This window comes from Eubalaena glacialis, chromosome 2 (genome assembly GCF_028564815.1).
Source record: "Eubalaena glacialis isolate mEubGla1 chromosome 2, mEubGla1.1.hap2.+ XY, whole genome shotgun sequence".
NCBI lineage: Eukaryota > Metazoa > Chordata > Mammalia > Artiodactyla > Balaenidae > Eubalaena > Eubalaena glacialis.
In genome coordinates, this window is record NC_083717.1 from 192,778,198 (window position 1) to 192,793,332 (window position 15,135).

Here is a 15,135-nt window from a genome sequence, read left to right on the forward strand (position 1 = left end):
CAGTAGATAAGAAACCCAGGCTCCAAGGGATCCAGTCATGAGCTGATGCCTGGCAGAGCTCAACTTCAAACCTAGGGTGTGCTCCCATTGCGCGTGTGGCTTTAGGCCTGCCTGTGCTTTGTTTTGTCACACCTCTGCTCAGTTAGAATGAACTCCTTGGTGGCGCAGTCCTTTGGTTTTCTTACTTGTAGCCGTCATGCCTAGTGCGTCTAGGAGTTCAGCAGTTACTAGCTGGGTGACTTTTAGTCCCTCTGATCCGAGACTGGCCTGTCTTCCACGAATGTCCTCTAGCAGTAGTTCTCAAACATTTTGGTCCCAAGACCCCTTTGCACTTTACACTCTTAAAAAGAGGATTCCAAAGAGGTTTTGTTTGTATGGGTTTTATATCTACTGAGTGCACTATGTTAGAAATTAAAACTGAGAAATTAAAAATTTTTTATTAATTTTATTTTGAAATAATGAACTCATTATATGTTAACATAAATAACATACTTTTGTGAAAATAACTATTTTCAAAACTACTGCTGAGAATTCCCTGGTGGTCCAGTGGTTAGGACTCCTCACTCTTACTGCCGAGGGCCTGGGTTCAGTCCCTGGTCGGGGAACTAAGATCCCACAAGCCATGCGGCGCGGCTGAAAAAAAACAAAGCAAAACAAAACTTCTGCTGTTTGCAAGAGTAGCATGGCTTTACATTTTTGCAAATCTCTTTAATATCTGCCTTAATAGAAGACAGCTGGATTCTGCATTTAGTCTGTCACAATACATTGTTTTGGTTGGAGTACGTAAAGAAAATCTGGCCTCACACAGATATGTAGTGGGAAACAGGAGGAGTATTTTAATAGCCCTTCCAGAGAATTGTGGATATTCTTTAATCACATCCCCAAATTGACTAATGGTGGTTTCTTTAAAGGTTGGTTACAACATGAAATCTGAAAGCATACAGAGGAATTTTTCTCACTCTGTTACAGTGAAATCCGTTGGTCTGTCTTGCACTTAGAATGGCTCCTTGACCCACGTGTGATTTTGTAACATCGTGCGTTGATCACTTGGAAAATATTGATCTACTGAGTGATGCACATCTTCCAAATGTTGAAACATTTAATTATATAATATCAAAGAAAGCACCTTTGTTAATATCGCCATCATTCTGATGAGAAAAGTCTTTAGCTGTTGGGAATCTGTCAGGTTCACAAGGGTGGATACAAGTTATCAAATTCTAATCTTCACTTGTAAACTTGCATTTTATTATCAGCAACAAATACTATCACTTATTTTCCCTGAATTGACAGGCTCACTTTGTTCTTTCTGAGAAAATGCCTGCCAAATACCCAAGTTTGAATAATTATAGTATTTCAAGTAAAAATGTATTTTGTGAAAAAAAGCAGCTGGTTGAGCTCACAGCTCATACAATCGCACAAGTGCTTCCTCCTTGAGAGAACCAAAGTACTTCAGCATCAGCAGGAGGGCTGCGTGCATGCCCTGTTTTGTCACACAGAATACAAAGATAGGCATACACAAGGGTCAGGATAAGATGGAATTACCATTTTCCTGCATCAAAGACCTTCTGAAGTGAAATTCATGTTTTTGCTGCAAGTGCACAGTGGCTGAGGGCACCGTGGCAGCTACCGGATTTTGGTGCCCTGCTCATCTTGGGCCCATTTGAGCTTTCAGTAGCTCTACCAACCATCAATACAAACCACAGCTTGGTGGAAAAGGCAGATAAAACCTAGTATTAGAATGAAAATGGTTTTGACCTTGAGAGGTCCTAGGGACCCTCAGGGACCGTGGACCACACTTTGAGAACTGCTACTCTCCAGGAAAACATTTTGTTAAGGTTTTAAGGGTCCCCATATTTGTACTTTCCTGCTGTCACTCCCCCAGCCTGAGTTGCACAGAGGGGACACTGCTCATGCATGATGTCGGGAAATGGAGAGAAAAATCACGTGCAGAAAGCACTGTCCTTAGCATACAGATCATTTTTTCCCAGCTTTATTGAGGTTCTGATCATTTTTTTTTCGAAGACACAGGTATTTCATGAGATTTGTAAAAAAGACGTGTGTTTTTGCACAATACGGTACAATAAATTTAATTCCATTACAAGCTAAGTCAAAAATTGAAAAGCTACAGTCTGCATAACTGCAAAGGTGGGAGGGAAATCTGGCTTGATGTCCTTGGTGTTTGCGGGGTAGTGGGGATTTCCCTGTCTTGATTGTGCTGGTGGTTACATAACTGAATGCATTGGTCAAAATGCATAGAATTGTATATCTAAAAAGGGTGAATTTTACTGTATGTAAATCTTACCAATGGATCTGATTGTTGCTCCCTCTTTCCCTGCAAAGGTCTGTGACGTTGCATCAGTATTTCTAAACAATTAAAGAAACGGGTTCAGGAGAAGAGTGGCTTATAGGAGCAGATATTTGACACCAAGAAATATAGTTTGTGTTAGCAGTAAAATGCCTTCTAGAACTTTACTTTGTTCTTCAATGTACTTAATACCATTTTAATTTCTTTCTAACCTGTTTCTTCTGACCCTTTCAGTAGGCAAGGATATGACGTCCCCACGATTGCTTTGAACTCTTTGTGGGGGAGGAGTGCGGTGTGGACTTTGACCGTTGTCACAATAATATTATAGAAAGTCCCATTGTGTTCTGTTGGAATTAATAATACACATCGTGCAACATATTTCTGTTTAATCTTTATGGATTCTTCTTTGAACCGTGTACTGAGAACATTTTAAAAAAATTATACAGAATTTTTAAATGTTTCTTGGCCAACTTGATGTAGCCTGACATAGATGGTGACCCTGACTGTTTTCTCATTAGTGAGGACTTCTGCAAATAATTTCATTGCGGTGGGTTGACACTGGATCCGGTGAGAATTAAAGCATTCGTTTTAAGGTAGACATTGACCGAAATGCAGGCTCAGGAGGGACGCGGGCCAGTGCTCTCAGGCTGGCGCGGGTCACTGCAGCGCGCCGCGCGGCGGGCCTCACCTGGCGTCTCTCCGCAGGGCGTCTGCCACTCCCGCCTGGTGCTGGAGGAGCCGGCTTCCATCGTGCAGCTGGACTACAGCCAGAAGGTGCTGCTCGTCTCGACTGTGCAGAGAAGTCTGCTCTTCCACACCGAGGAGAAGTCTGTCAGGCAAGTCGGAGCACAGCCAAGGAGAAGGTGAGCGGCACTGCTGTCGAGGCTCGTGGTGACGGGGCTCCAGGCGGGTCCCCAGCCTGCCCGCCACATGTGGCTGCTCCAGTCCCTCCCGGCGGGCCCCCTCCTCCACGGCCCGGGTCAGGGGTCAGGGGTCAGGGGTCAGGCTCAGGGTCGGGTGGGAGCTCGCTCCTCACTCCCTCCGCGCGCCGGCCGTCGTGAACACGGAGTGACCTCAGCAGGGGAGGTGCTACCGGTTGTGTCAGCTGCTGTGGAGCCGAGTGGGGGGCGCGGGAAGAGTTCACATGGGCTGTAGCCCGGCCTGGGGCCGGGACGGGTCTGGAAGGAGTCAGGGCTGCTGGCTGGGAGAGGGCCCCTCGCTTGACCTGCTCCCTGGACGAACAGCGGCGAGCAGGGTCAGTCCAGTCCCAGCCCGCCCGGGGGAGAGGCGGAGGGGCAGGACGGCACGCGGGCTGGGGGGGCACGGGGGGCTGGGTGGCGCGGGGGGGGAGAGTGGGGAGCCGGCGGCTAGGAGGCGGGCGGGCGGGCGTCAGTGAGGGCCGGCTGGTGGTGCTGGGGGTGCCAGCCTCCGGTCCTCTCAGCGTGCGTTGTGCTGTGTCCCGGGCTTTGCAGCAGCACAGTGCAAGTTTATTCTTTTTCTGCCTGGCGGTCCGTGGCTATTAAAAGACACTCGCGCTTCCCCTTCGGCTTCTACTTTCCACGCTGAATACCCCCTTAATTCCACCAACAATTTGGCATTTTTATAACAGTAATCTCCCTACTGGCCCCTGGAACACTCAGCGGAATTTGTAGCTTGGGCTTAGGGGTTGTGCAGAACTCGGTCGTGACTCCCTCTGCCAGGGTCCCACTCTTCTGCTTGACGTCTCGTCCTGGCTTGTCTGTCGGTGTCTTACTACCTTGTGTCTTTTTGGAAGGAAGGCAGAGTGTAAAAAGAGAGATTTAAAAACCAGTTACCTCCACATGGATCGTATACCCAACAGTCTTTCTCTTCAAACCTGGCCTTCTAACCTCCTGTGTGAAACCTGAGCAACTTTGCGTGAACCTCTCCTGGTGCGTTTGTGTAGCCAAGTCTTTCGGCAGCTTGCATTAGAAGCATACTCTTGCCAGGCACCGTTTCAGGATGCAGAAACAGATAAATGGGGCCCGTTTCTCCTAGGGAGCTGTATTAGAGAAGTGAGGGATGACAGAATGAACAAACGTTTTTAACCTCTGTGTCCTGAAGGCTTGTGTCTGTCGTGTGCTGTGTTAGATTGTGGTTAGAAAAGGACGTCAGCCATGTCTGCCTCCTGGAAGTGGTGCTCCATGCAACAATGTCCTTCTGGGTGGCACACGGTGGGACAGCGGTGAACCAGGGGACGGGCCTCTGCCCTCAAGTGAGATAAAGGTCTAGGCTGCGGTCAACCTCAGGGTGAGGTGTCGGCTGGGGGCAGGGCCTCTCTTAGACAGAATGGTCAGGAAAGGCCTCTGGGGAAGAGATCTGTGGGCTGAAGCCTAAAGCATGGGAAGAGCGTTCTGGTCTCGGGGAACAGCAGATGCCAAGGCCCTGGATCGGGCCAGGGCCTGGAATGTTCGAGGAGCCAGAAGGGGGCTGGGGTGGCTGCGCAGCGGTGGGCCGGGTGCTGGAAAGGAGGGCCTGAGCCAGCCCGGGGCGAGGGATGCTGTCACCCGAGTTATTCTAGGCGAGACGGAAAGCCACTGGGGGGCTTCAGGCAGGAGAAGGACTGTCTGAGCTACTCTGGATCTGCCTGGAGACTTAGCTGGAGACGGGCAGGCAGGGAACAGTGAGGCGGCTGCTGCAGGAGCCCGGGAGCCTCGCCTGGGTACCCGGCATGGAGAGGAGAGGGGAGGGGGATGGAGGGGTAATGGGGTGAATTGGATGTAGGGGGCAACGGGGAGAAAGGAACAAGAAAGGGTTTCTGTGCCCTTGGCTAAAGCAGCTAGACAGCTGGTGAAGCCATTTGACTGAGCTGGGAAGACGAGGGTTAAGGTCTGGGCTTCAGGAGTTCTGTCTTGGGGGTGCTGCATCTGAGACGCCTGTTAGGTAACTAAGCAGGAATCACAGACCAGCGTAACATATACAGGTTGGAAACTCAGGGAAGGGGTTTCGGCCAGAAATGAAAATGAGGTCATCAGATGCAGGTGACATTGAGACCCCTGGCCTCGGATGAGGTCACCCAGGGAGAGTGTTTATTCATTCAACCTTGGAAAATCCTTTCTGAGTCTCTGCTGTGTGCCAGTCGCCCTTCTCAGTCTGGGGAGACAGCTGTGAACAAGGGGGACAAGAGCTCTGATGTTAAGGAGCTCACGTTCCTGTGAGGGGACAGACGTTAAATATGTTCTAGAATGTTCCGTAGTAATAAACGGGTATGGCGCTAGCGAGGATGCCTGCCTCAGCGGGTGTGTGTTTAGGGTAGGCAGGCGGGGGGAGCCTGAGCAGATTCCTGAGGGAGGATGGGAGGGGCGGCGAGACCCGCCTCAGAGAAGCACTGCCTGTACCAAGGGTTGAGGAGCGCAGGCCAGGTGCTGGGGGGCGGGGGGGGCTGGGGGCGGCCCATCCTGTGGGCCCTGCTCAGGGGCTGCTTTATGCCAGTGCCATCAAGAGTCAGGAGCGGCCTTGACCTGGGGAGTCAGTCTTGCTGCTGCGTGAGGGGGGCGAGGGCAGCTGCTCAGGGAGGCTGGCAGGGGCTCCCGGGCGATTCAGGGCCTCACACCGGGCCGGGGTGGTGGGGACGCTTTGAAGGCAGAGCCGACGGCTGTGTTGGCTCCGGGGTGTGAGAGAGAGGATCCCTCAGAGACGGTGGCCTGAGCACTTGGCCAGGCGGGGCTGCCGGCTACTGGTGTCGAGAAGGCTGGCGGAGGAGCCGCGGCCGATCTCGGGAAGCAGGTGGGGCCGCAGCTGTGCACACGGGGGCCGTTAGCCGTTAGACAGGGTTCAAAGCTCTGGGACGGAGGAGCTTACCTGGGGAGTGAGTGTCACTAGGGAGTGGGGAGGCCTTGCATTCTGGGGCACTCCATTGCTTGCGTGTCAGGGAGAGCCGTGTTGGAGCCGCTGATCGGCCCCGAGAGGTGGGCTGAGCCGGACCTTTGGCTCTGGCAACATGGCGGCCGCGCGTGCCCGCCCTCGTGGGGCACAGGCCGTGGCAATGGAGGGGCTGAGGGAGGGGGAGTGGGCAGTGAGTGTAGACAGGACTCTTTTTCTGTAGACGGGAACGCAGAACTAGGGGCTGCCTGGAGGGGACCGTGGGCTGGCGAGAGGTTGGATGGAGCGTGTGGCGGTGCGTTGGGCGGCTGCTGTGGGCCAGCGGGGAAGCGGGCTCGGGGACGGGCGCAGGGAGTGCCGGAAGACAAGGTCGTCCTCACCTGACCCAGTCTGCGAACCTCCTCAGGTTGGACAGAACAGCGTGTATGCTTCTCCCAGAAAATCTCAAAGTCCCCAGCCATCCCCAGACGTGTGTTCCGTCTCCATTCTCCTCTGTGTTTCTGTTGGCGCCCTCCCCGTGCCTGTCACTGTGTCCTGCGGTCCAGTCGGGAGGACCGTCCCGGGTCGGCAGCACCTGCGTGTTGCAGTCCGGGCCGGGTGTGGGGTGTGGAGCCTGCGCCCCCGCCAGAGCCACATCGTGCCCGTCTGGTGGCCTTTGGGCATTTGGCTGTGGAGACGATTGTCCCGGCTTTGGCTCGTTCTCCCGTTTCAGGCTCTCTGTCTGTGCTCAGCATTATTATACATAAGTTAGAAAACACCATTTGCTGGTTAGAATTTGATCACCAGCAACACTTCTTACATGTTAATGTGGCTCATAAAGGGAATTAAGGTGTCTTTTAAAGTCATCAATGTTTTTTCTAGAAATCATCTCCACCAAAATTAAGAAGCTAAGTTAATGTGTTTATGATTTTAGAATCCTTCAGTGCTTAGACCTTAAAACTTGGAGTTTTTGTGTCTGATTCAGAATGACATCAGCAAGTGCTGCAGAATCACCCTGCAGGCAGGTGGTGGCCGAGTCTGGGGTGGAGGACGGTTTGCACCCGGCTATAGCTAGTTATCCCCAACTTAACTGCCTTCTCCCAACCCGCTCCCGACACATTTCAGCAGCTCCTCAGAGCCAGCCCCACGCCAGGCCCCTGCTCAGCCTGTCCTTCCATAGAGTGCCCGCTCCCCTTTCTCAGCCTGGGCATTGTCCACTCCGTGACCAAGGTGTAGCCTTTGATGCCCCAGTCAAACGTGTCCCCTTTGTCTGTAGTCCTCGAGCAGCCCTCTGAGCCTCAGAGATGGCACCTCGCAGATGTACGTCTGCTGCAGTACGTTCTAAGACAGGGCCGAGACCTTCCTTTTATGCATCTTTCACGTTGCCTGCAGCGCATAGTCTCTTACGTGGTGCAGGAGCTCACTAAATGTTTGTTAAAATGAGCGTTTTAGTCACCTAAGGTGAAGTGACAGGAGATTTTTTTTTTTTAAATAAATTTATTTATTTATTTTTGGCTGTTTTGGGTCTTCGTTGCTGCGCGCGGGCTTTCTCTAGTTGCGGAGAGCGGGGGCTACTCTTCGTTGCGGTGCGCGGGCTTCTCATTGCAGTGGCTTCTCTTGTTGCAGAGCGCGGGCTCTAGGCGCGCGGACCTCAGTAGTTGTGGCTTGCAGGCTCTAGAGTGCAGGCTCAGTAGTTGTGGCGCACGGGCTTAGTTGCTCCATGGCATGTGGGATCTTCCTGGACCGGAGCTCGAACCCGTGTCCCCGGTGTTGGCAGGCGGATTCTTTACCACTGCGCCACCAGGGAAGTCCAGCAGGTGAATTCTTAACCACTGCGCCAGCAGGGAAGTCCGACAAGAGATTTTTTTTTTTTTTTTTTTTTTTCCCCTAAATTATTTATTTATTTATTTATGGCTGTGTTGGGTCTTCGTTTCTGTGCGAGGGCTTTCCCCAGCTGTGGCAAGCGGCGGCCACTCTTCATCGCGATGCGCGGGCCTCTCACTATCGCGGCCTCTCTTGCCGCAGAGCACAGGCTCCAGACGCGCAGGCTCAGCAATTGTGGCCCACAGGCCCAGCTGCTCCGCGGCATGTGGGATCCTCCCAGACCAGCGCTCGAACCCGTGTCCCCCGCATTGGCAGGCAGACTCTCAACCACTGCGCCACCAGGGAAGCCCCCGACAAGAGATTTTTAAGAGGACTTATTAGTAGAAGGAAAATAGATTTGAAAATTGGATCACCAAATAGAAATTGATTTGACAGGAAAAGCAGGAGGAAGAGGTTATAGGCTACCGTGCCAGAGTTCCTTTGGGTGTCTCTATTTAGAGAAGCTTTGCAGAACAAATCACTAAAGATAATAATCAGAACATGATGCTGATTATGGAGCTGTCCATGAACGATCTACAGTGTTAGGTTAGTCTAACAATCTTCAATTCAAAGCTGAATTCGATATTCAGTGTCCTCCTTGGACCCTGTCTGGAAGGATTTAGTTACTGAGGTGCCACAGGGGTGTAGTGAGATGCTGAAGTGCAGAGAAACACCCAGATAACTTTATCTGCGTGCCTTTGTGAGATGGGCCCTGTGGATGCCTCCCTGGGGGTCGGGTGTGCTGTGTGTGCAGTGAGGGTAAGGAGAGGGCCCAGCACCCACAGGAGCACACGATGGTAGCAGGGGTAGAATTAGAGGCAGTTGAGCGTTTGTGGGGACTTACAGTGTCACAAGCATTGCTTTTTTGTGTCTTCATAGATTGTCATTCAGTCCTCACATCAGCCTTTGAGATGGGAATTATTATCCCTGGTTTACAGACTAGGAAACTGAGATCCATACCACATAGCTATTAAATGTCAGGGCTGGAAATTGAGCCCAGGTGTCGACCTAAAGCCAGTCCTCTTTCTACCGTTCAAAATCAGGGAAATACTTTGGAGAGAGAATCAGCAGGACTTAGGGTTAAACTGAAACTCTTTTTTAAATCAATTAATTAATTAATTTATTAATTTATTTATTTTTGGCTGCTTTGGGTCTTCGTTGCTGTGTGGGCTTTCTCTAGTTGTGGTGAGCGGGGGCCACTCTTCGTTGTGGTGCGCGGGCTTCTCATTGTTGTGGCTTCTCTTGTTGCAGAGCACGGGCTCTAGAGCACAGGCTCAGTAGTTTTGGCACACGGGCTCAGTAGTTGTGGCACACGGGCTCAGTAGTTGTGGCTCACGGGCTCTAGAGCGCAGGCTCAGTAGTTGTGGCGCACGGGCTTGGTTGCTCCCTGGCGTGTGGGATCTTCCTGGGCCAGGGCTCGAACCCGTGTCCCCTGTGTTGGCAGGCGGATTCTTAACCATTGCGCCACCAGGGAGGCCCCCAAACTGAAACTCTTTTAATATTTGAACTCTGGTGGACGTCTGGGATTTGGCAAAGATGTGGAGCAATGAGAACTCATAGATTGCTGATGCGAGTATAGGCTGGTGTAAACACAATGGAAAAAGTTTGAAGTTGTCTTCCAAAGTTGAATCTGCTTTTACTCAACAGCCCAGCAGTTACCCAACAATCCAACAGTTCCACTTCTGAAATATCCTTGACAAACTCTTACACCTGTGTACTAGGAGGTTATTTGCAGAAATGCTCATAATGAGCACTATTCAAAACGACGAAGTGGAAATAATTCAAATACCCTTCAACAAGAGGGTGAATAAATTGTGGAACACTTTATAGCAGTGGAAATGAATAAGCTACAGCTTTTTTATTTATCCACAAGGATAAATCTTAGAAATATTATGTCAAGTTAAAAGCAAGTTGCAAAAGGATGCAAATAGCATCATACTATTATTTTTATACAAATGAAAGGCAAACAATACTAAATTATGTAGCGTTTAGGAGCACGTAGGTATGTGGTTAAACTATCGATAAAAGCAAGGGAGTAATGAACACAAAATTCAGGGCTCACACAGGGGGAACGGAGTGGGCAGGGACTCTTGGAGCCAGAGAGCATCAGCGATGTGACTACCGATTTATTTCCAAAGTTGAGGGATGGGTTCCTGGGTGTATATTTCATTATTAGGCTTCAAAGCATATATATTCTTTTGTTTGTGTTAGATATTTCATGATATTAAAAATAGAAGGAAAAAAAAAAAACCCAAGCCGGAGGATCAGAATGGAGATTGGTCCCTCTGATGGGTTTAAGAGAAATTCTGAAAGTGCTGCCCCAATTCTGGACCTGAAGCTCATTCACTGGGATGTTGGTTGCGATGAGCACAGCAGTCAGATGTTAGAAGGAACAGAATTTCAGAGCAGGAGAGGATGGTCAGTCCTGGCTCTGTCACCTCTGCCTCCGTTTCCTCTTCTCTGAAACGGGAGTCGTGATACTTGCCTCACAGGGCTGTGTTGAGGATTAAAGGAGAGTGGAGATAAAGCCCTGTGTGCAGGGTAGAGGCGTAGAGTTGGCGGGGTGGGATGCGCCGGGCTCCAGGTGGAGCCGGGGAGCCGAGCGGGAATCGCGGCCAGTACAGTGGTAGCGGTTGGACTGGCCATTGCTGCTGCCGGATTTGCAGGGGGTTACGCTTTGCAAGCCATGAAGCATACGGAGCCTCAAGTAAAACAAGTCGTTCAAAGTCTACCGAAATCTGCCTTCAGTGGTGGCTATTACAGAGGTGGGTTTGAACACAAAATGACAAAACGGGAAGCAGCATTAATACTAGGTGTAAGCCCTGCTGCCAATAAGGGAAACATAAGAGATGCTCATCGATGAATAATGCTTTTAAATCACTCAGACAAGGGAGGATCTCCTTATATAGCAGCCAAAATCAATGAAGCTAAAGATTTACTAGAAGGTCAAGCTAAAAAATGAAGTAAATGTATGATGAATGTTAAGTTCTTACTCATTTACCTATATGAGTACCAGCTTTTTATAATAAAATGCCTCAAAGCTACACATTTTAAAAATTAGCATAAGCTAAATCAAAGCCTTGGTATAAATTTGAGGATTTAAAATCGGATTATAGAATATTTGTAGGTTAATACTCAATAATTATGGATAAATGCATGCCATTTGAAGTGTTGTTCATTACTCATTTGTCAAATAATTTGGTACCTATTTCAAGACAAAGTGAACAAGATAGTCTCTCCCTGAAGGAATCCCCAATCTGAGGGGAGACTGATAAAGTGATAATTAAAGTACAGTGTGATAAATATGATGGAATTAGCACAGGTTGTTATAGTAGGGGCTCATCTCATCGGGACAGAAGGCTGTTCAAGGTACAGAGGACTCCCCCAGTCACTTAGAACCTTGAACTTAAAAGTGAATTTAGCCACAACTTAACCTAAGAAATTGATCTAGGTATGTATTTATCACTTTGTCAGTGATAAATCTAAATTGTTTCAGATTTCATACATTAAAAACTATAACAGCATGATTTAAAAAAAAATACACTGTGTGCAGTAACCGGAGTGTGTGCTCAGCGGGGTGCACGCTTCTGAGGATGCTGTAGGGAGGGCACGACAGAGACCGGGTCCTCTGTGGCCTCAGGGTTGGCCAGGCGGTTCAGTTAACCAAAAAACACACTGTAGAAAAGGGTTCGAAAAAGAATCAATCTTGTTTTGGCTTAGTCCGGAAATTCTTGTTAGAGTTAATATCGGGGGTTGACAGCTAGCACTTTAAATCAGTCCATTCTCTTTCTTTCTTTCCTCCTTTTTTTCTTGTAATTTCAGCACTGGGAAATTTGGTGCTTGTTTTATACCAGGACTTTGTAAGCAAAGCGATCTAACCTTGTACGCATCACGGCCTGGGCTCCGGCTGTGGAAGGCTGACATCCATGGGACCGTTCAGGCCACGTTTATCTTAAAAGATGTCTTTGCTGGAGGAGTCAAGCCTTTCGAGCTTTACCCGCGCCTGGAATCCTCTGACAAGGGAAGTTGCAGCTCACCCGAGAAACACCTGGGGCTTGTTTCATGTTTCTTTCAAGAAGGCTGGGTGTTGAGTTGGAATGAATATAGTATTTATCTTCTAGACACTGTCAACCAGGTAAGTAAAGTGATTGTACCACATCTTTGGTGTCTAGAGGCAAGAGAATGTTTATAGACTATTCTGCTTCATTTCTCAGATGATAGAAGGAACAGTGTTGATTCTGATGCTTTGCTTTTTCCATTGGGCCAGTCAAGGAATCCAAATGAAGGTTTGGTTGTTTTTGTAGATTTGAAAAAATATTTGGTTTAAATATTCATAGTCCTGTCCCCTGCTAAGAAAGTGTGTGTGTGTTTTATTTAAGCACAAAATTAAACTTGTTCTTTATAATTTCTTTGGATCACGTGTTTTCTAACTACCAAATTACTGTGAGCGTATTTTTTTTTAAGTACATTTTTTAAAAAAATTAATTAATTAATTTATTTATGGCTGTGTTGGGTCTTCATTTCTGCGCGAGGGCTTTCTCCAGTTGTGGCAAGCGGGGGCCACTCTTCATCGCGGTGCGCGGGCCTCTCACTATCGCGGCCTCTCTTGTTGCGGAGCACAGGCTCCAGACGCGCAGGCTCAGTAACTGTGGCTCACGGGCCCAGTTGCTCCGCGGCACGTGGGATCCTCCCAGACCAGGGCTCGAACCCGTGTCCCCTGCATTGGCAGACAGATTCTCAACCACTGCGCCACCAGGGAAGCCCACTGTGAGCGTATTAAATGAAAACTCAAACATGACGGAAACAGTAAGATAAGGACTCATTCCCCAAGGCCTCCGCAGGGCAACGCTGAGTTGGGCAGGGGGCTCTTTCTCTAGCTTTCTTTCCACCCTGTTCTTTTACCCTTATTTCTCCTACCCAAATGGAGCCACATTGTTTTGCCATTTTTTTCCCCACTTAATGATGTATTTGGACAACTTTCCAGCGTTATTTTTTTTTCCAGCATTATTAAATCATAGTAGGAAAAAATTTCTGTTTAAATCAGGATGATAAGAGGTTATTGCCAACAGGGGTGGAATTAGGAATTAAAAAAAAACAGAACTGTGTAGTTTCAGTTTATTCTTAAGAGCAGAGCTTTTGCTGTTTTGTAAGTCATCTCCTCACCCCACGCCCCAGCCCCATCCTGCTCACGTTCTTCCTTCTTGAAGTCAGCAGGCCTCTAACAGACGCCCTTTTCTTTACAAGCAGCGCTTCACTGTAGAAATCAAAGGGTTTTCTTAGTTGTGTGAACAGAAAATGAAATTCGTCTACAAGGCTTCTTAATGATTGTTATCAGCCATGCCTGGTACTACTGGTTTAGTAGAAAGAAAAACTGACCTTTTTCTTCTTCCTGGGAGATTCTGGTCTGGTTCTACGTATAACCAGGAGTCTCTCATCTGCCTGGCTTGGTTTCCCTACCTGGAACATGGGGAGGGGACTGGTGAGTTGGGTTAGGGAATCACCAAGGTGCCTTTTAGCCCTGAGTTTGTTTCTTTTCTTAAGGAACGTTTTGAAAGACATTTTTGTATTCTTCCCCAGGTGTAGAGAACACAGCTTTTCTTCTTTTTCTGGGTACTCTTTGAACTTAATGTGCACTTGTTAATTGGCGGGGTCAAGATGCAGTGTAATTAATTGTACATCAGTTCCTCTCTTCTGAGCACTTACCCAGGGCTTTCCCCAGTAGGTATAATTAACTTCATCTTATAGATGGAGAAGTGGAGACAGAGGACCTGGTCATGAGCAAACAGTCTGAACATGGCAACATGATTGAAAGCTTTCAAACTACTGTCAGGATTATTAAGAATTTACAAAGGACTTAAGACTCATTTTCTCTTCTATAATGAACTAGTCTCTTATTTGCACTGTTGACTGAGAAGCAAGAATTTTTTTTAAAGTCAGGGATGTCCTGTGTTTTGTTTGCTGTCTGCTTTCAGGTGACGTTAGGGGAATCCTCCCTCCCTCACTTATTCATTCAAAACCAAGGGTTGCAATGCCTACTAGTTTCTCCCACAGGACTCCACACTGTAGGGGACCTAGACCTGCCAGCACACATTCCAGCCCAGGAGAGACGTGCCAGGTGGGGGTTTGTGTAAAGTGCTGTGAGCTCTGAAGAGTCCTGGGCATTGCTGAGGAGGGTGAGCTTGTCAGGGACGCTTCCCAAGGAGGCGGCCTCTGAATCAAGTTGGAACTCTCCCAGTGAGCAAGGGTCAGGAAAAGAATTCAAGCAGAGCGCGGGACGTCGTGGAGGAACAGGGCTGGGGTTTGGACTGGCCAGTTGATGCACCTGAAGCCAGATGAGGGCAGTGAGGGAGCGGGGAGCAAGGTGGGGACCGGTTCAGAGGGAGGCCGAGAGGCGGGGAGAGACTGCTCGCTCAGTCTCATAAATTTACTGACAGGGGGTACGACTCAGTCACACATCCGTCAGATATTACCTAACTTTGGATTGAATTACCCTAAGTTTCAGAAGTCATGATAACAAAGAGCAGTTGTTTGACTTATTTGGATTCCTACACATGCTTGTACGATTTGAACTATTACTATTGCCTGGTTTTGTGATTTTTTTTTTTTTTTTTTTTTTTTTTTTGGACAGGCCACAATTGCTGGTTTGGAAGGATCAGGTGATATCGTGTCTGTTTCCTGCACAGAAAATGAAATATTTTTCTTAAAGGGAGACAGGAACATTATAAGAATTTCAAGCAGGCCTGAAGGACTAGCATCAATAGGTTTGTATTTGTTGTAAAATGTTATAAAATGTGTTTGTTATAAAATGTATTTGTTACAAAATTTGTTATAAAATGTATGTAATTACAGTTTGTGATGTATAAAACGTACCATTTTTTTTGCTCGTTAAATGATTGTAGCTTTTTCGAAACAAGGAGGTGTTCAGAGGGTTTCCTTTGATTCTGAAAAGATGGTTTGTGATACTTTTCTTGACGGTTACCCTGCTTTCAGGCTTACATCAGCCAGGGTCTCACATTTGGTGGAGTTGCTTCTGTGGGTCTGGAGGTTGGGGAGGTTGGGTGAGTAGGAAGGAGAACTCGGCACCCACCTGACTCATCTCCGTCCGACACTCTGAGACAGCCTGTGGGATTGATGCCTAAGATTTTAGA

At 48.4% G+C, this 15,135-nt stretch overlaps 1 protein-coding gene and 1 pseudogene across 3 annotated transcripts in view; both read left to right on the plus strand.

Moving 5' to 3' along the window:
* TECPR2 (tectonin beta-propeller repeat containing 2) overlaps nt 1–15,135 on the plus strand; it is a 97,699-nt gene that overhangs the window by 26,049 nt on the left and 56,515 nt on the right. For all 3 annotated transcript variants that reach the window (XM_061181289.1, XM_061181292.1, XM_061181291.1), the window contains exons 5-7: nt 3,011–3,168; nt 11,810–12,122; nt 14,616–14,748. In XM_061181289.1, coding sequence (XP_061037272.1) covers nt 3,011–3,168; nt 11,810–12,122; nt 14,616–14,748 — 604 coding nt within the window. The remainder of the gene's footprint in view (nt 1–3,010; nt 3,169–11,809; nt 12,123–14,615; nt 14,749–15,135) is intronic.
* Nucleotides 6,264–10,949, plus strand: LOC133085792 (mitochondrial import inner membrane translocase subunit TIM14-like; annotated as a pseudogene).